At 39.5% G+C, this 21035-nt stretch overlaps 1 protein-coding gene across 2 annotated transcripts; it reads right to left on the reverse strand.

The window, feature by feature from the left end:
• Nucleotides 1-1007: 1007 nt before the first annotated feature.
• On the reverse strand, nucleotides 1008-20504 carry LOC130919385 (protein Hook homolog 1-like). 2 transcript variants are annotated; one of them, XM_057842024.1, is made up of 22 exons: nucleotides 20317-20373; nucleotides 16756-16841; nucleotides 14080-14152; nucleotides 13018-13068; nucleotides 12688-12820; nucleotides 12450-12517; nucleotides 11041-11103; nucleotides 10827-10901; nucleotides 9391-9554; nucleotides 8484-8624; nucleotides 8193-8394; nucleotides 7957-8067; nucleotides 7795-7882; nucleotides 7395-7461; nucleotides 7189-7329; nucleotides 6989-7076; nucleotides 6877-6908; nucleotides 4528-4610; nucleotides 4365-4465; nucleotides 4181-4282; nucleotides 2518-2586; nucleotides 1008-2438 (listed from the first exon to the last, which is right to left on the reverse strand). In XM_057842024.1, exons 1-22 carry the CDS (start codon nucleotides 20359-20361, stop codon nucleotides 2280-2282), a joined length of 2142 nt encoding a protein of 713 aa, XP_057698007.1. In that variant the 5' UTR covers nucleotides 20362-20373; the 3' UTR covers nucleotides 1008-2279. The 2 variants fall into 2 exon arrangements, with proteins under 2 accessions (XP_057698007.1, XP_057698006.1); XM_057842023.1 differs by lacking the exon at nucleotides 20317-20373 and adding an exon at nucleotides 20449-20504 and having other exon boundaries at nucleotides 1009-2438.
• Nucleotides 20505-21035: the final 531 nt, after the last annotated feature.

A 21035-nucleotide genomic window follows, 5' to 3' on the forward strand; every position in this document is an offset into this window, starting at 1 on the left:
ACGTGACGAAATGTAAGTTAAACTTCAGTGTATACTGTATAAATAACTCATCAAATTGTTAATAGTCATTAATATATAAACACACCGTTGCCTTTTAACAACTTAATGTAAAGTGTTGTGGGGGGGGGGGGTGGGAAGTTACCTTCTTACAATGGCGGCGAGTCTGTCAACCATATTGTAACTTGTTAGCTTTCTGCCTGGTTAGCTTCATTTATCCCGACAAGCCACTGTAAGCAGCGATTTTACAATTTTATAAGTTTTGACAAACATGCTAAAAGCATGTAATAAGGACAAAAAGAGTAATTTCGTCCCCAGAAGTTATCGGGAGTAGCCTTTTGATGCCTTATTCTTGCTTACCAATTAGCCGTACATGCTAGCCCAGAAAATACATACAAATGGGTGGGAGAGAGAGGCTGAGTAGTGAAGGGGGAAACACGCCAAATAATCATTCCATGTATCATAAAAAGAAAAAATAAAATGTTATTACTCCATTTACCATACAAAACCAAACTATTACCCCTACAATTGCACCCCTCCTTACAATATATAATAATTGTATGATTTAACTACTTTAAAACAAAAATACTAATTGGAAAATGATAAAACAAAATTATGAAGATTAAAAAAAAAAAAAAAAAAAAACTAAAACAATAATTATTAGTCATCACCAGTTATTTTAATACAGAAAGAGAGGAAATATGACAATTACTATCCTGTAATTGCTCCAGAACAGCAGTGCAAGCCAAGGCCACTTCAGTTACCTTTTAGCTAACTGGTGGAAATTACGTTTAGCAAGAAGGGCACTTTGCGTAGAGTGCCTCATTTAAAAAAAAAAAAAAAAAAAGTCCTTTATAAACTTTTTTTTTTTTTTTACTATTTCAAATATGGCCTCGGCTGGTTTACCTGATTTTCTGTTGCGTGTGGCTTGTTTATTAGAAACGTACAAACACAAGACTTCAGATAATGTAGCCTGTAGACTGCTCAACAACATGACACCAAAGAATGAACGCAGGATTCAGAAAAGCTTGTTTAATTAAATTACAATTTTGCTTTAAAACATTTCTTTTACCACCCAGCATTAAATACAGGTAAGTGGACAATGCTATTTTACCATCACATACAAGAAATTTGTTTCAGCTCTAAGCAAAATTAAGTAAAACTGTATATTCACACATTGTGACAAAATAAGTCTGCCTGGTTTCTGATAAAGCACTTAGCAAACCCCAGAACATCAACACCCCTGATTAAAAACTATGCAATTGTAGGAATCAGGCAATTCTAGAACATTAGGATTTAAAAAAAAAAAAAGCTGGTGTTTAAATCACATAGTTTTATCAGTGCAACTCCACAGTTATTAACATGATACATGCGCAAATTTCCTGCCCCCTGATTGTCCGTTAGTCAAGAGTCGGTGGCCGGCACCAAATCTATCAAACTTCCCTCACATGAACAGAGGAAAGTCTGATATTCACCAACAAAGCCTAATGCAAGCTTGGACATCGCTCCGCTCCATCTTGTAAGTAGTTAAAGATTGTGGGGCTTCTGTTCAGTCAATATGGGAAATGTTCCTGATGTTCTGGTGTCAGGGCAACGTCTACTCAGCTGGACAGCCTCGAGCCGCACCATCCTTCAGCAGTCTCCCCACAGACATGTTAAGGTCACTTGAGAGTGTATTGGTACTTTAACTCAGGGGTTCCACTCCACTTTACCAAAGCAGTGTCATGAGGGGTAACAGATGTGTAAAAAGAAATTACCCAATTTAGTAAAAGTATAAATTATTTATGACTAGAAAACGAATAATGAAACTGCACAGAGTGGCAGGTACAACAATTAAGACTTCTACTACTGTCACCTGTCATTATGTCAGCGCTGATCACAAAAAATTACGGATATTGGCTGAAAATTTAGGGTAAACCTGAAATGAACTAACATCCTTAGGAGGTGAAGTTGGCCTTCCCCAAACTTTAAATTTCTCCTAATCAGCTTATTGTTAGGGAATAGGAAATGGTGCAGTTGGATATGTTTCTTTAAGGGTCAAAATAAATTCACCTGCAAGGGTAATGTTGTAATGAGAGGAATGGGAAAAAAATCCATGAATAAGCCCACGCAAAAATGAACAAATTCTGTAAATATGCATTTTAGGTTCCTGCAAAACTTTCATCCAAAAGCCTAAATCACCAATTTTGTGAGCAGCGTATATAATTTTTGTATGCTGTGCCTTGGCTCAATAATCGTCTGGGGAAAGCTGAACGAGGGGAGGCACGTGGCTCTAAGCAACTCTACTTGGCAGTTGTGCTGGGCACACTAATGGAAAGTGCCCGGCGAGGGGCGTTAGACACTTGCCGCTGCTGGGACAAGAAGGATTGGCCAGAGGATAGCGTGGAACCGGCGCGGCCGCCCAGACGCGACTCGATGGCCAGCTTCTGAAAGTTCAGACTCTGAGGGGAGACAGCGTGATCCTGCGTAACGTGGGCGCAGGCGTGGACGGCGGCTTCAGAATCACATCTTGGACCTTACCTTGTTGTACCAAGCGGAGACTATCAGTTTCTCCTCGTACTCACGCAGCCGGGCCTGCTCGCACTGACGCTGCGAAGTGACATTCATCATGTATGATTTAAATTACTCCAAATGTAACAATAAAAGATTAAAGTGCATGTGACACGAAAAAGGATGTTTATTTCATAATACACGCGGTATTTTATGCCCCTGAATGATATGGACCGCTTGGATGTGTGTGGAAGCGATCACTATATTTATTTAGTTTTTTTAATCCCGCACCATGAAAATGAGTGACTTCCGGGTTCGGTCTTGCATTGAGGAGGAGGGCGCAGTGACGTGTACGGTAGAAGACGTCCTCTTCACTAGACGGCGTACTGTTGTGTATGAGGACGAAGGATTCAGCTGATTTTGCGGATTAATACGTTTATTTTTTGCATCACGCCAGCCAAACGGCTGCAGAAAAATCATTCTGTATGAGGGAGAGGCGTATGCGCCTTTTTGGAGTTTCAAAAGGTTCCCATTCACCGTGGATATTTACTGTGGGACCATTGGGCTTACGAGGAAGTGAGTAAACATCTTGTTTTGTATTATGTCAAATACGAATACAGCGATTACAAAGTAAACACTACAAACATCCTTTAAATAAAGGACTACTTACGTTTGATCATTGATAGGCATGTAAAAAGCTCTCCTAATGCTCATTAGCAGCACGTTAGCTGCACAACAACTCCAGCCACCCTCCTCTGGGGAACGAACTTTAAATTGCTCTCCGCTGGGCGGTTTGCCGATCCGCAAACACAATCGACAACCGGGTCGTCATGTCAAATAATCCAGGCTAGTTATGTGTGATTTTCCGCATCGAAGTCTTTGAAACATCACTCGGTTCGGGTTAGCATGTCGGCTAGCTGTCACGCCTTCTGGTTTGTTTACTTTCTCCGAAGCCGGGGAAGGGAAATGACATATGTCCGATTTAGGTGTCATAAAATATCGTTCGGGAGGTGCGACAGTAAAGGTGAAGTCGACAGTTTTGACCATTATGGAGTAATTTTGCCATGTCGTCCTGAATAAATGCATTTTTATTATTTCATATTCCATTCAGCACAAGACTGTTATTTGTCATGACCATGCCATTTATTTAGCAATTGGGGAAAATACTTGGATAAAAAGAATATCCTGTAAAAATATTGAAGTAAAGAGACAGAAACAATGACATTTTGCCGCTCTCTTCGACGCGTTTTCCTCGTTGTGAATAGTTCCCCCTCGACGGGCTGACTGGTCCTTCTCAAGCCATTTATATAGCTATTGGGGAAAAAAATACTTGGATAAAAAGAATATCCTGTAAAAATATTGGAGTAGAGCGACTGAAACAATGACATTTTGCGGCTCTCTTCATCGCGTTTTCCTCGTTGTGAATAATTCCACCTCAATGGGCTGAATAGTAAAACCGATGAGCCTAGTCTACCGCTGACGTCATCCACCTGTTGGAGACGCTAAAGCCCTATAATGGTAGGCGTGGCTAACCGGCAGATTAAAAGACTAATTTCTCGTCATCTGCCCTTTGCGAAATTGTTGTATATAGTCAAATCGTCTCAAAATATGATTCTAATTCACATAATAATGCCATTTAAGACTTTTTTTCTCGTGTCGTATGCTCTTTAAAGGACACACACGAAATAAATACCTCCAAGTTGAGGATCTGCTTGTCTCTGTCAGCGACCTGGTTCCTTAAAGCCTGGATTTCAGCGGTAGCAGGATTCAATTTCGGGTCCAGTGCTCGGATCACCTGCATGCAGGGATCTAAACGCTCAAAACCTTCAACTTCTTCAGTAGAAGAAATAGAATTTAAGTCCACCCATGTTACTCACATTGCGAGCTTTCTCCAGGTACATTTTGTACCTCTCCTCCATGGCCCTCATGTCGTCATCCTTCTTTTTCAGGGCAGCCATGAGCTCGTCCACCTTTAACGCTGAAGGAAAAAAATTGGACTGTTTAGAGAGTTCCATCGTACTGTGATCACGTGATACTCACAGTTCTGAGTGTTGTCTGGCTGCAGGTCTTCCAGTAGCTCTTTCTTCTTCAGGATTTCGTCCTGAGCCTCATTCAGTTGGACCCTGAAGAAACAAGCAAGTTGCCTCTAACTTTAAAGAAACATCCAGTGCATCCAGGGAGTATTCCCAGTGCTTCACCTTGTCCCAAAAAATGGTCACGTGACACAAGTGGGGACTCTCATTTAGCAACGTACTGTTTTCCATTCGTGTTTTTCTTATCAGTATAATACAGTTATGACTGCAAAACCATATAAATGTATGATCTCATATTACTGCAAATACACATAAAATTGAATGATGGCTGTTTTTCCAAATCAGAAGGCAGTACATTTTCTGCAACTATTAAATTTTTAAAAGGAGGACTGGTGGAGAAAAATGCTTATGATAGCTCTTTTTTTTTTTTTTAAGTGATAATTATTTTTGGTATTTTGCAGGAAACATGAAGTCAATATACATGATTTGCTTTTGCAGTCCGCACAAAATGATGTGGGGGGCCGGATCTCACCCTGGGCCTGAGTTGGACGCATGTGATTTAAAGGGTATGACAACACCTGGGGAAATGCTAATATTCCATCATTTATGCATCAACGCATGCCTTTTGAATTCATATCATGCCACTTCGTGTAATTACACACATCGCAACACCAAGAAAATGATAGAAATTAGGTCGATTGTCAAGCTAAAAGGACCCGCCCCTGAGATACCGGAAATCTAGCATATTGTGTGCATGACGTCACTATAGGGAAACAACCGGCTCAGTGCTTAGTACTGAATGGCGGCGATGATGGCGGACAATTTTGTTTCTATTTGCAGCGACGAATCCGACGTAACGAACATTCTTCTAATGGTGACGAGGAGAGTTATGAACCTTTCTTTGGTGTTTTGGGTTATCAATTTGAGCCCAAACGAAAGCCAATGCAGCCTAATGAAAGGATCATTGAGGGGAGCAATCACACTGATGAAACACCGGCGGCAACAGAATCACCGAATGGTTTGTTTTGCATTTCTTTTTGTGAAGCTGATACACTGTGACCGCAAAATAAAGTAATGTATAGAATAATTATCATTTAATATGCAATCATCGGTTTCGCTCTGCCAACCGACACAAATATGAATGGGATTAGAGGATTTGTTCTATATATTTTATGAGCGATAATTTATACATGTGTCCAGTCCTATATCCAATGCGTGATATGTTTTTTATTATAAAAGAGTACTCACTCTGGCCATTTCCCTCCTTTGCTTTGCCTGGGGTGGTGAGGTGGTCTCATCAGAGCCAGTCATCGTCCTCTTTCACCGGGCACCGCATCTGCTTTCAGCAGCAATTTCTTAGCAAAACCTGATTTCGTTTGCCCATAGTTCGTATAGCTTTCAGGTGTAAAATGCGCACCACACAAAACCGTGCCGGAGGCTGGGTCTGCAAAATTAGCCCTCTTAGCACTGACGAACTTTACTCATTGTCTGCGTAGTCCAGCTCTTTTTCTCGCGTTCGGGAACTCATGGGTACTACATTGTGACAAATGGCTATTTGTAAACCAAATAGCATGACAGGTTTGAACCATTTTAGCAATTTTTTGATAAAACACGGATGCAACTCTCTCGTCGATAAACAACGATGGCACCTGCCTCGACCTTTTGTTTCCTTGTTATGACGTCTCCGCCCCATTCGGCTGTTTCTGGAACACTTTCGGAAATGTTCGTCATTTTCGATCTATTTTTGATAATTGCTCATTAATGTGATTGATTTTTTTGTTAACTTTATCAATATTTGTTATCTTGGCACATAACGGTTCTATTGATGTCTCACACCCCCTTTGCGTTTTCATACCCTTTAAGGTCATTTTGATGTCACTACAGCTTTTGCTTATGTTAGCAGATGCTAGAGGCTGTTCAGATTCGCTTGGAATTTTGTCATACCATATCTATACATATCTATAATGTTATTCTAACAACTCACTTCGATTAAGAAAAAACTCTTTCGGTATGTAATAATAAAAAAATCATGTTTTGAAGACTACACTCTTTTGGATATCAAGTTGTAATCCTACATGAAGGACTTCGACATGTAGGTGTACTTGAGCAAAGAGTTGTTTATAGCTTAATTCAGCACTTCATTCATTAGGTACCATTGACAGCAATAGACGTCAAGTCCATTTGGACTGGGACAGGATGGCAGCAATCAAATGATTCATCATTGTCTACGAAAGCCAATGACTTAATATTACGCCTTTAAAAAAGATTCGACCTTATTCTGGAAAATATGGCTGGATAAGAAATAATCCCTCTTGTAGAGAATTCAACTTCCATTTAGACAGCGCCTGATACTTACATGTGAGCATCCAGTTTCCGCTTCAGGTTTGACTGTGTGTCGGGGGCAGGAGGAACAGTTAATATCAATGCATTCAAACACCATTTTGTGAGACATTTGCCAGTGCACTCACGTCATCAGGCTTGACCGCCTGACTCTGCAGCGCCTTTTGGAGGTCCTCAACTTGCTGCTGCAGCTCTCCGACTCGTTGACGACTCAATCTGCATTTTGGACACGTGCAGCGCATACAGTAAGTCACGCCAATGTACGAACGAAGTAATAAAAAAGTAGGGTACAAAGACACTTAAACAATCATGCCATATTATGGGTAACCTGTTCTCCGTGTCCAGTTGACTACGGCTCTTGTGAGCGTCCTCCAGCTGAGCCTGCAGGGAAGCGATCTTCTCCCTCTCAAACTCTTCCTGCTGCACTCTAAGCATCCTGTTCTCATGCTGAAGCCTGATGAACTTCTCTCTAGACACGAACAATAAAGGTCAGCGGTGGACCAGCTGCCGTACATGTTGGTGGGACTGTTATACCTGTGTTCGACCGGGATCAGTTCTGCTGCTAGGTTATCGTGACTGGGGCTTCTGGAAGGCAGCATTCCTGCAGCACATTGGAGAGACCATTTACGTTGTTTAGAAACTGGGATTAACAATAAGAAACCGTTAAATGATCATTTCAGAATTAGAGGACATTTTATGTCCCACCATTCAAATTTTTAACAATTTAAATGATAATTAAATAACGTAAGATTTCCAACCCTGTCACTGCAATTTAACTATAGATTAAACTGAGGCAATTAAGCCTTTGATAGCTGATTACCATGAATATGTAGTAAAAAAAATCAGAAAAAGGGAAGGCTTATTTTTCAATAATTTAGAAGTCAAAACATCCTCCAATTCTGGAACGACACAAAAGCTTCCAAATGCACGCTACCCGCTTGGGAGAGTTGGTGCTGCTGCGCTTGTGTGCACCGAAGCTCCTCATTGATTTCTTTCAGAGAGTCTCTCTCCACGATGATCCGCTACAGGTGGAGGGAAGTATAATTTGCGCTGCACACATTTGTTAACATCCTCCACAGTTTCTAGGGAGTCCCACCTCTTTCTCCTTTGTCACCAATTCGTATTTCTCCTCCAGCTTCTTCATTTCAAAGTCTTGGTTGTCCGCTCGCCTCGTTTCATCTGACAACTTCATGTGAAGCTCTTGGACCTGGAGGGGTGCAAACAACCAGAATACACTATATCAGGTGTCCATAATTGGGTTTTTTTTCAGAATAAATCAAGTACTGTATAAGGAATCATTCTCAAAAATACTTCAAAAATACATCTAACTACCTGGCGCTTATATGTTTCCAACTGCGCCCGTGCAGCGTTGGCCTTGCGCAGTTCCTCCTCCAGGCTGACAGTGTTCTGCATGTAGATGGTGTTGTTCTCCTCTAGAAGCTTCATCTGCCTCTTCAGGTCCCCCAGGTTCTCCAGTTTGCGTTTGTATGTTTCCACCGAAGCCTCCAGCATCACCACTCGATCTGAACAGTTCCTAAAAAACAAAATGAGATGTGTACAATAGAGCAAGATACCAGCGTGAGGCGAATAACATTGCTCATCTTTGGGCACCAACTAACAAACCTCAGTACATCCAGCTCATCTTTGAGTGACCTCGACTCCTCCGCCAGGCCGGTCAGCTCGTCGTTACGGTGCTGGACTTCCACAAGCTGCTTCTCGAGCTCTTCGCAGTGTATTCTGTAGTCATCCTTTGCGGCCTCCAGCCTGTTAAAAAAAAAAAAAACAAACTCATAAGACAATTGGAGGGCATTTTGCCTTCATATTTCTTGAAAAATAGCCTTTCATTTTGCCGATTTTATGCTACATGTTCATTAATAGGAAATAAACTATAAAAAGGCTTGATTGGCTCAGTTTACAGTTCAATGACAGAAATATTTTAGATGCCAGTCATTTATTAAGTTTTAACAATACAGTACTTGGCATAATAACTGTAACACGGTTGGAAACATGCGCTAACATTGGCTTTTTCTCAGGATTAGAAGCTAGCGATTTAGGTAACTGTTGCCACTGACCAAGAGGACAAAATTAGCTCTGCAAATAAGAATTGAAAAACTCGTCTGCCCATAGGCATAACAGAGTTGCCTGAGGTAGAGTGAGACATTCAAACAAACACGGCTAACTACTTCATAAAAAATAAAAATGTGTGATGTAAAATGTCTTCCTGACCATCAAGGTCAGGGGTGGGCTAACCGGTCCTCGAGGGCCGCAGTGGGTCCTGGTCTTCGTTCAAACTGATCCAGCACAGCCAGTTTAACTAATGACGTTTCAGTGGAAACAAGAAGCACCTGACTTTAATCAAATAACTGCACTTGTAAAACACTACATTGGTGAAACATGTCCTTTTGATGGGTTGGAACAAAAACCTGTACCCACTGCAGCCCTTTGTGGAAGTGTTTTCCCACCCTGCTCAAGGTCTTCATGCTTGGCTTGGTTTTCTTACTTGTGGCAGAACTTGGTATGGGGGACTCACCTGAAGTTCTCCTCCTGCAGCACTTCTAGCTGCTGTTGCAGCTGGCTGTGCTTCCTGCCCGACGGTGTGTTGGGGTCGTCAAAAGTGTCCAACTGATTGGCTCGGTCAGTAAGGACGTCGTTCTCGGCGAGCAGGCTGTTATGTTCCTCTTGGAGAATAGCCACCTGATCAAGAAATCCCAGGACGAATAGAATAGAATAGAAATTAGAAAAGAATAGAATTAGAATATAACAGGACAGTCATTACCTGATTACCTGTAACCTTGGAAAATGAGTCATAAAAGGCTGGCAGTGGTTAACACAGAGTGCAAGTTAATCCATGCACAAACACGCAGTTAGTCAGCCCATATTTGCCTGGGTAGTACAGTAAACCACTGTTTTTGCAGGGAAAAAGCATGGCGGGAATAGTTAAAAAAGTAAACGAGAAATAATTAGATCAACTTATTGCACTGACAAACAAGGTTAAACTTGACTCCTACCTTGACATGTTAGACAAAGACCTTAGACCAGTTAAGATGTATCACTTCAACACATTTCCCTGACAACAATACTTTAATATTTTTGACAAAATATATATACTCAGGTGCGGTTTAGTCGCAGGCCTAGCAAAACCATGACAAAAGTGCGCCTTATAGTCCATAAAATATGGTACTAGAAATGAGCCTTCAGATGTGAGTGCCTTGATTTGGGTTGTTGAAGTAGATTTTTTTTTTGTCTTGAAATACAAGACCCCCTTGAAACCCTCACTGCTATACAGCATAGGCAAACTTGACACGCGACCATCAATTCACATTGGTTTTCTTGCCTGGGAAGGCCAATATCAGCGAGTGGAAACACTTCTCGTGTATTTTTGTGAAGCATATTACTGAATATACCTTCTTTTATGAAGACATTTTTTGAAAAACTTCATTTTGAAGTAAGTATTGTTTTTTTTCTTCTTCTTCTTAGTTAATAACTTCTTAGTTATTTCAGTTTTTTTAAACAAATTTTAGTTTTATTTCATTCGCTTTCATTAACAATAATAACGTTGGTGACTAGAAAGGCAGGGGTTTACTGTATGTACAAAATTATTAAAATCACACAGCATGTCCATGAAGCAACCCAATGGAGCCCCATTAGCCAAGTTAGCGTTAACATCCAAACAGCACGGGTGATTAGTTTCGCTCAAGTGGAACTTACCTGGCGGCCAGGCGGGATAGCAAAGGGAACAACAACTGAATCTGTCAAGAGTTCAATTGAAGACGTGACTGGTCAGTGCCTGCTGCTGAGCGCGGTATGACCGCAGAGTGGCCGGGCAGACTGTATAAGCTCACAATCCTTCTGCCACAGCAGCTCCAGACAATGGCAAGATTTTGTTTACACTGGCCCGCAGAAGAGTGTACGAGTGCTCGTGGTGTGTTTGTGTGTGGAGAGGTAGTTTAGAAGAAGTGTAGTCACCTGCTGGTCAAGCTCCTGGCAGCGTTGCGCGAGTGCTTCCTTCTCCGATGTGACTTCTTCCAGAGCTTTTTTGAGCTGAACACATCCACAGGACAAGCTAAGTAAACAAATCCATGCTCATTTGTGCTTTAGCTCATTGACTGCCATTGATGGCAAGACACATCCATTTGAACTTGGAGGAGTTTGCAGCGCATGAGTTAACAATACTACTGACCTGCTGTTCGACGTCTCCAGATAGCTCTGCTCCTAAGGGGGCCACGGTCTCTCTATGTAATAGCTGTTAAAAAAACAAAATGATAAAGTTCACCTTAATACACGAGGATGCCATTCCTTCAACAATCAACACATTAAGAGCTGCACGATTAATCGACAACTAATCTTATCAAAATGACAACAACTTTGATTGTTGATTAATCATTTAGGAAAATTGTTCACCAAAAACAACTGTCCAAATCCTGTTATTTGAGCCTCTTAACAGTATTACATTGTTTTTTTTTATTTTTTATTTTTGTTTGAAATAAAACTAGTTTTAATTTTAATACTTTAATATTTCCAAAAACAAAAATAGGAAAAACAAACACTGTGTTTTTCTTATTTGAAAAAAATAAATATGGTCTTATTCATTTTTATTCCAAAAAACAAAAACTGCAAATATTCTGAGGTTCCTGCGTTAGGATACTCGTTAATTTTTTCTTATTAGTCCCCAGAACAATCCTGAAAGCAAGTTGTTTTTCTGCAGGTATTACAAAAATAATCTGAAATGACTAGTTACAAAGCAAATTGATTCCATAATTATGCAAGCTGCAATGGTTATGGAACCGTAATTGCAAAATCAAAACACTGCAAAACATTGTTGTTCTAAATTAATACACTTCAATATTGACTGTCATACTTGAGCAAATTAATGTCATAACTTATAGATTGCAAAACAATGGGTTTGAGGCAGAGGTGATTTTGAAGGAAATTTAAACTGGATGATAACGTTAGCTGCTAATGCTAAACAACAATTATTAGATGACAACATTTGAGCAGAGATGCTCATAAAGAGAGATCAGCCAATGTGCAGCTACAGTTGTAAGTCAGCCTCTGTTTTAAGTCTGTACTTCTGTTGCAGTCATTTTGCGTTCCTGTTGCGGCCATCACTATGCGTTTTTCTTTTGCAAAGTGTTGGTTTGCAATTTGCCTGACACAGCCCACCCAATGTAGTTGAGGTGAAAGCATTAAAATATTAAAGCATAAATCATAAAATTAAATGCAATTCTAAATGCTTGTGCTATTTTACCGTGACTCCTAGCGGCCGTATGAAAACTACAGGTAAAATTAAATATTCTGCACCTCGCCATGTATTCCGCAGATTGTTTAGATTTCCCCAGTAGGCTTTATGATTTGCGGTGAATTCCGAGATTCTTGGGGGAGGGGGGACTATCTTAAAGTCCAGCTTTCATCAGTGCCAAATTTTTTGTGCTAATTTTTAATTTACAAGTGACATTTTAAGCCCAGAATAATGTAAAATTAAAAAAGGTGTTTTACATATTAGCCGATGAGTCGACAAATCGCATTAAAAGACCATCAAAAATAATTGCTTGGGGCAACCCGACAAAACATAACAGATGACGCACGAACCTCCTGAATGGCTGCCATGACGACATGCTGCACCGATTCCTCCAACGTCATGATGATCTGGATGTATTCTGTCAATAGGGAGATTCAAACTCATTCAATTTTTATTTTACTTTTGTGGCCGTAGACTATAGTAGCCAATTTTGTTTGAAAGAAAAAAAATAAAGTGACTTGAATCTTTTGCCTTTGACAGAAATACCCAATAACATTAATTGACTCAGCCCTATGGAGAGCGTCGCACCTTGCTTGCGCTCGCATCTTACAGCGCAGCCCAATACGAGCTGCAGTAGTCTGCCCAGCTCCACCGGGTCCGAGTGCTCAGCAGCCAAGGCCACGTCAGGCAGGGGGAAGTCAGAAAGTCCCTGGACCAAGACCTAATCCAAAGTGCATCAGGTTATGACTACCACAAAATGGTTAACTTTTTGCCTCGGCGATGTGATCACATAAGCGCATACCAGACTTGATCCGAGCTGTTTTGGCACAATGCACACTGTTTTTTTTCTCGCGCCTCTTGCTAACAACACAACTCGCCTCATTGGCCACGTGAACTCCAACAAAATGAGGCGCTTACCTCGTTGTAATACTCCAACACCATTTGCAGGATCTTCTTTAGGTTGTTCAGCTGTGAAGATCACGCACAAAATCAGATGTAATATTAAAACTTTCAGTGACACTGACGCCGAGAGACGTCCAATCCATTTGAACTGGCAGAGTTAATAATAAAGAATATCATAAAGCAGGTTTCTCCCCCTAATACTTGAGCCTAGCAGGCAACCAGGCGTTCCTAAGTTTTGTATTGTTTTATATTTACGTCTAATATATTTACATTTTCTTATATTTTAGTTATAATTAATAGTTACTGAAATTTTTCTCTTTATTTTTATTTTTCAATCAATAGAAATCTGGGGGCTTAAGAATTATGGATTTTAGAAATATTTCTTCCCTAATATTTTTTAATATTTAGGTTTTTTTGTCCATTTTATATATTTTTTAAAATTCTAATAGCTGTTGAAATGTTCGAAATAATAAAACAAATTTTGTCTAGTAATTTACTGTATTTTTTTTTTTTAAATGTTTGGTGGCTTTATAGTAGCTCTTCCAAAGATTTCTTAACATATCCTTTTTTTTGTCCAGTTGGGCAAGTCACGGCATTGGCGACATGGCTGTTGATAAAAATAGTTTCAAAATCTTCATTAAAAAAGTGTCATCCTGATACAGGATCCCTGCAGTTGCTGAAAATGTATGATTCAATTTTCAGTTTCCGTTTTAATATGCAAAGGGGCCATTTATTTGCCATTGATGATGATAGACATCCAATCACGTGCTGTGAATATGTTTTTTTAATACTAGACGTCCAATCCATTTCAACTGGGAGTTCTGAGAGCGAATGAACATTCATTCACTCTCTAGCAGCCTTCACTGTTCAAATGAGATTAGACGTCTACTGTTGTCAATTACAGCCAATTAGTTAATGAACAAAATCTGAGAAATTTGGTGTTATTGTGTATTGACATGGTACAGAGTGAGGTATATGCAAAACTGCATATTTTAAATCAAGGATTTTTAACATTTATTTACAGATTACAAAAAGAAGAAATGTAGATTGGACATCTTAATGTAGAGAGAATTATACCTTCAGCCTCCAGTTGTCATCCACATCTGTTTTGATACGAGCAAGCCATCCATCAGTGAACCAGGAAGGGTCTCTGTGCGACACACACTTCTTGTCAATGCGTTACTCGGTTAGGTGGGTTTACACTAACATTGTTTGGTGGTAACGTTTTTTTGGAGTGAACTTAACTCAACTTAGACATGTGCCGATTACCAGTTTAAGGTACAGTTGTGGTCAAAAGTTTACATACACTTGTGAAGAACATAATGTCATGGCTCTCTTGAGTTTCCAGTTATTTCTACAACTCTGATTTTTCTCTGATAGAGTGATTGGAACAGATACTTCTTTGTCACAAAAAAACATTCATGAAGTTTGGTTCTTTTATGACTTTATTATGGGTGAACAGAAAAAAGTGGTCAAATCTGCTGGGTCAAAAGTATACATACAGCAGCGCTAATATTTGGTAACATGTCCCTTGGCCATTTTCACTTCAATTAGTCGCTTTTGCTAGCCATCCACAAGCTTCTGGCAAGCTTCTGGTTGAATCTTTGACCACTCCTCTTGACAGAATTGGTGTAGTTCAGTTAAATTTGATGGCTTTCTGACATGGACTTGTTTCTTCAGCATTGTCCACAAGTTCTAAATGGGGTTTAAGTCAGGACTTTGGGAAGGCCATTCGAAAACCTTAATTCTAGCCTGATTTAGCCATTCCATTACCACTTTTGATGTGTGTTTGGGGTCATTGTCCTGTTGGAACACCCAACTGCGCCCAAGACCCAATCTTCGGGCTGATGACGTTAGGTTATCTTGAAGAATTTGAGGGTAATCCTCCTTCTTCATGATCCCATTTACTCTCTGTGAAACACCAGTTCCATTGGCAGCAAAACAGCCCCACAGCATAATACTACCACCACCGTACTTGACGGTAGGCATGGTGTACTTGGGGCTAAAGGCCTCACCTTTTCTCCTCCAAACATATTGCTGGGCATTGTGGCCAAACAGCTCGATTTTTGTTTCGTCTGACCACAGAACTTTCCTCCAGAAGTTCTTGTCTTTGTCCATGTGATCAGCAGCAAACTTCAGTTGAGCCTTAAGGTGCCGCTTTTGGAGCAAGGGCTTCCTTCTTGCACAGCAGCCTCTCAGTCCATGGAGATGCAAAACAGGCTTGACTGTGGACACCTACACCTGTGTTCCAGCAGCTTCTAATTCTTGGCAGATCTGCTTTTTGGTGATTCTCGTTTGAATCTTCACCCTCCTGACCAATTTTTTCTCAGCAGCAGGCGATAGCTTGCGTTTTCTTCCTGATCGTGGCAGTGACAAAACAGTGCCATGCACTTTATACTTACAAACAATTGTTTGCACTGTTGCTCTTGGGACCTGCAGCTGCTTTGAAATGGCCCCAAGTGACTTTCCTGACTTGTTCAAGTCAATGATTCGCTTTTTCAGATCCATGTATGTATATTTTTGACCCAGCAGATTTGATCACTTTTTCTGTTAACCCATAATAAAGTCATAAAAGAACCAAACTTCATGAATGTTTTTTTGTGACAAAGAAGTATCTGTTCCAATCACTCTATCGGAGAAAAATCAGAGTTGCAGAAATAACTGGAAACTCAAGAGAGCCATGACATTATGTTCTTCACAAGTGTATGTACACTTTTGACCACAACTGTATACTGTCGTATGAAAAAGGTTTCAAAACCGCAAAAAATTTCGGTAATATCGTCCCTGGTGTATCAGCTATTTTTTTATGTCCCAAAAATGGATTGGAGAAATACGTCGTTTGCAGGTGTAAGGCTCAACGCTCCCCCAGTGATTGTTGCTCAGTGTCAGTGAGTCAGCTGTGCTACACAATGGCTGGAGGAGGTGAAACTCCTGAACTTTTTCCCTCATCGAATAAAACGAAATCGCTGGTATGGGAATACTTCGGCTACAGAAAAGTTACAGTTGGCTGCGGTTGAGAGGGGGAGGGCAAACAGACATGTTCAAACATGTTTGCGGTCGGTGGCTGCCGAGGAAGCAACACATCCAACATGATTTCGCATTTATACAAAAATAAAGGTTAGTAAACACTGTCATGAACGTTTCCCACCATCTACGATAGTGTACTCCAGCGTGTTTAGTGTGTCTAGTGGTGGTAAAACTGTGTTTTTTTTCTCTCTGGCAACTGTGTTAAGAGTGTGTAAACGTGATACGAGTCATACACATTTGTTTTTTATGGAGAATAATTCAAATATTTTTGTTCTGATGGTAATAATGTTGAACTGTGGCTGTGGGTTTGGGCTCACCTAAAGGACTGTATTTATTTTAATTTCATTTAGAATATTTTGTTATTTTCTAAATTTATTTAAGTAAAAATTATACTTATGTTCCAATTTGCTAATATGTTTGGAAAAAGAAAAATCCTGTTCAATGGAATTTTATGATTTTTATTTTTTAAACCCAGATATCTTATAGTAAACCATTTTAGGGCTGTAATTTCAATACCATAATACCGTGAAACCGAGACATTGTGGCTTAAGGTTATCATACCGTCGGAATATCATACAGGCACATGCCTAACTCAACTTCAGACCAAGTAGTGCGAAATATGGTGACTTTTCTTCAAAAGAGGCTAGTTTCTTTATTTCAATACAAATGTCACAATCTCATGTCCCAGCTACTTGGGTGTGGGTGTGTGTGCGTGTGCCCTCTCACATTTGATGCAAAGCCTGTGATAAGGCAGCTCCGGTGGTCAAATCCTCTGCTGTTGTGCACGGAGAAGAGGTGTTGAAGGTTTGTAGCTGGGAAAAGAAAACAACAAAATATTACCTCAAATGACCCTCTAGTTGGAATTCTTACACAGATTTAACATGTTAGCTTAATTATAGAGCTACTGTTGCTGAAACAAACCGTTCCGACTTAATGAGATGGATGCAGTCGCTCGTCTACCAGTTAAACGGATTAGTGGTCTAAATGCAAACTCGTGAAGATCAATAGGACGAGAGGCTCACGAAAGATGTCTGATTGAACTTTAGATGCCTTCCAAGTGTCATGCTCAATTGGCTATACAAAAAAAGACTCTTGTATGTTTGAATAAGACCTTTGAGTGATAGAATGTCTGCAGACAGTCTGGTTCAAAAGCTTCTGCGGGCCACCAAAACTGTGATACTGAAAATCCTTATGGAAACACAACTCAATTCCTTCGACAAAAATACCTGGAGTCATAGAATTTCACGTAGTTGATAAAATAAATAATCTAACATTGGCTAGCACAGCAGTGATTCCTTAACCCACCCAAAAAAAAATCCCAATGCACAATGGAATTTTACTAGATGAGGATGGGGCTGTGTCAAGGAATTGCTTTCCAACATATGCTTCTCAGATATTGATATATAGCTTAAGCTTTATTATTGTACAAGTGTTATCTAAAATTCATAAGTCAGTACACTGCTGTCTACATCCTGAAGCGAGGGAGGACAGGCAGGGGCTTTCAAGGGCAAAGATACAATGTAACATTCAATTGGTGAAGCGCTGCCTGGCTGCTCATCTACGCTTCGTGATATGACGTGTTTTTCTTTCATATGACCATTGTTTTTACCAGTTAACCCCACCGTTCAGTATAACACTCCACTGAGCTCTGCCACGTCAGAGCATCATTGTACTCCGTGTGTGATGTATGTTCACCTTGTGATCACAAGTAAACTTTTAAAAGACTTCTGGAGTGAGAGCCTTTTCCTTCTAAAACAAAGGGAAAACAGATTTTCTCCCCTGACAGGCTGCCACGAACGGTCATATAAATATTTTTATTTTGAATCACAGATTATTCTTGCAATTAATAAACTATGTGTATAAATCAAATTATTTACTATTACTCTGAGCTTTATTTTTTAACCAGAAATGTGCATCTGAACTAACTTCTATGTACAGTACTGAGAAAAGTTGATCAATACTCAAATAGAACCATATGCTTCAAGGACTATAGAAATCAGATAATATATACCCCCCCCCCCTCCATTTTAATAATAAAAAAATACAATATTTTTTTAAAAGAACATTGACTACTAAAAGGCTAAAAATTTGACAATTTTTTGGTCAAAAATGTCTCTGAACTATTACATCTACTATCACAATAGTTGTTGGTAGGGCTGAACGATATTAGAAAAAACTGAGATTGAGACTTTTTGAGGGTTTGCGATATATATTGCGATATTAAATCTAGAACAATTTGGACAGATACTTTGTTTGACTCACCACGACCACATTGTATTTATATAATACCGCTTATTCCAGGCTAAGGGGGTTAATTTGTGAATGATGAGGATTGCTGTAGCGCTGCAACGATTAATCTCGAGTATTCGATTAGAAAAAAAATATTCGAATTAAATTTTGCTGCTTCGAGTATTCGTTTAATTAAAGTGGCGTTGAAATGGCTTGTTTTGAAAGTGTTTGCATTTAGTTTTGTTAATTTGGGTGGATACACTGCCCTCTAGTCTACCTAATTTCACATGGCTGAATCCAGCTGCTCCCTGTTAAGACCAACATAAGTTTTTGTTTGAGTTAATGTTTTTTTTAATGCATTCGTAATTTAGTTTAAATATATATTTAGCCATTTTTTGTGGGAATATGAGTTTGAACTATTAAGAGCTTTTTATAGCATTTAAGCTAGCGGACTTTTGTTATGTAAATTAGCCAATTGGTCTTTTGTTGTACATAAATCCTCATTTATTTATATCTTTATACCATTTGAGGTTCAGGTCAGGTATACTAATTTTTTATGTTCCTTATCCGATTACTCGATTATTCAAACTAATTTATCGATTAAACGACTACTAAAATAATCGAAAGCTGCAGCCCTAGACTGCTGTATATAAAAGGCAGAGGTGGTTAAAATGTTAAAAATATACTTTTGACTTTTACTTGAGCAGATTCATGAACAAGAAACGCTACTCTTGCGCCACTACTTTGAGTTACACTAGAGTCGTTACATTTTTCATCTTAATTTAATATTTACATAGACTTTTTTTCTCAGAGATGACAACAGCATCTCCACCAATTTCACCAATGAGATGTCGTAACAATAATCACATGAGTCTATCATACCAATCAGACTCAAGCTTGCCTTTCAAATTCAATTTTTTTTTTTATCGAACATCGTACGCAGTTACAATGTTACTCGTCACTTGAGTATCCTTTTCACCACATACATTTTTTACTTGTACTTGAGTACATTTTTGGGATGATAACCTTTACTAGAGTAATATTATTTTGAAGGAATGCTACTGTTACTTGAGTACACTTTTTGGCTCTACCCAGCTCTGATAAAAGGGATCCAGGAGGCCATGTCTCTGCACTTGCTGCTTTTATGAAGAAAAAAACAAAAACAAAAACAAAAAAAAACAATGCGATAGGACTATTGCGCATGCGCACATTGCGATGGCGACGTTCAAACAATATATTGTGCAGGCCTAGTTGCTGGTTTATTAGATCACTTACTAAATGTAAATTAATCGATTAATCGTGGCAGCCCAAGATGGCGATGACTTGGCTCAACAGTTACATTTGTGCCTCACCAAACACGTCTTTAATGAACTTGAAAATCCTCACGCAAGTCCACCTCAGCTTCTTCTACAATTAACCCTTGAGCCATAGAATTTTTAGTCACTAAGGTCAAAGGCTTGTCTTGAAACTTCTCAAACCCATTTTGGTTAGACACGTTTTGATGGTGCTCTCATACTCAAATGTTAGACCAAATACAGTACACCATAAAAACATCTGATTGCACTGCCATATTCTCACACAAATTTCGTTCAATTACCGCCCCAAACCCCCAAAACAAACAAACAACAAAAAACTTTGTTGTGTCTACTACCAGGCACAGAGTTACAATGACTGTGCCAATAAAATGCCTATATAAACCGTTAATGAAATAAGGATTTAATTAGATGAATGTAGTCGGTTGTCTGCTTAGTTAACCGGATTAATGTTCTAAATGAGGGGGGATATCGTCTCGGGGGCGCCAGCCTGGCAACCTCTGTTTACATTAGCTGTGGCACGCGACATCCTGATAAACTAACACAAGACTATAATTTATGCATATTAACTGTACTTCAATATAACGAGAATGAAAAGGTGTAATAAAATGTATTACATCTTAATAATGTTTAGTTCACCTGAACGTTTGCCGAAAGCCCAACCACCTCCAAGCAGGTGGAGTTGGCATTAATGATTGCTATCCGTGCGTCACCTCGCCAGCAAAAACAAACATTCAAAACTCACCCATATTATGAGGCTCTCAACCAAAACCGTTTTGTTCTCGTCCATTTGTCCCGGGTAGACAGTAAAAAGCTCAACTACAGTAAGCAGACGATGTCCGTCTGCTCCTTTCTCCCCTTTTGCGTTTGACCTCACCTGCTGTCAAGAGGTAAACCCTTAACGTAGTCTACGTAGAAATGGTGTCGGTAACAGTTGTTCCGCCATAAAACAGCCTAACAATGAAAATGAATAGCACATACACTGTTACGCCAAATTGTATCTAGGCGTACTCGCGTTAGTAACGTATCCAATCACCGTCGAGAAGCGTGAAGATTGACGGACGCTTAAACCAATCGTAGGGTGTTCCTAACGGTTACTTGGGATGTTATTTACGCCTACATTTAAAGAGCCAGGAGGTAGCGTATGGAGGACATTGGTCTTCAAAACTTGAAAATAAACTAGGGCTGTCAAACGATTAAAATTTTTAATCGAGTTAATTACATCTTAAAAATTAATTAATCGTAATTAATCGCAATTAATCGCAATTCAAACCATCTATAAAATATGCCATATTTTTCTGTAAATTATATATATTCTGTAAAATAAATTGTTGGAAAGGAAAGATAAGACACAAGATGGATTTATAAAGTGGGGAGAACAAGTATTTGAGTGTATCAAATACTTGTACATTCAACATACGGTACATAAGGACTGTAGTGGGCATTTCACTCTACTGTCATTTA

Source organism: Corythoichthys intestinalis, chromosome 7, assembly GCF_030265065.1.
Source record: "Corythoichthys intestinalis isolate RoL2023-P3 chromosome 7, ASM3026506v1, whole genome shotgun sequence".
Taxonomy (NCBI): domain Eukaryota; kingdom Metazoa; phylum Chordata; class Actinopteri; order Syngnathiformes; family Syngnathidae; genus Corythoichthys; species Corythoichthys intestinalis.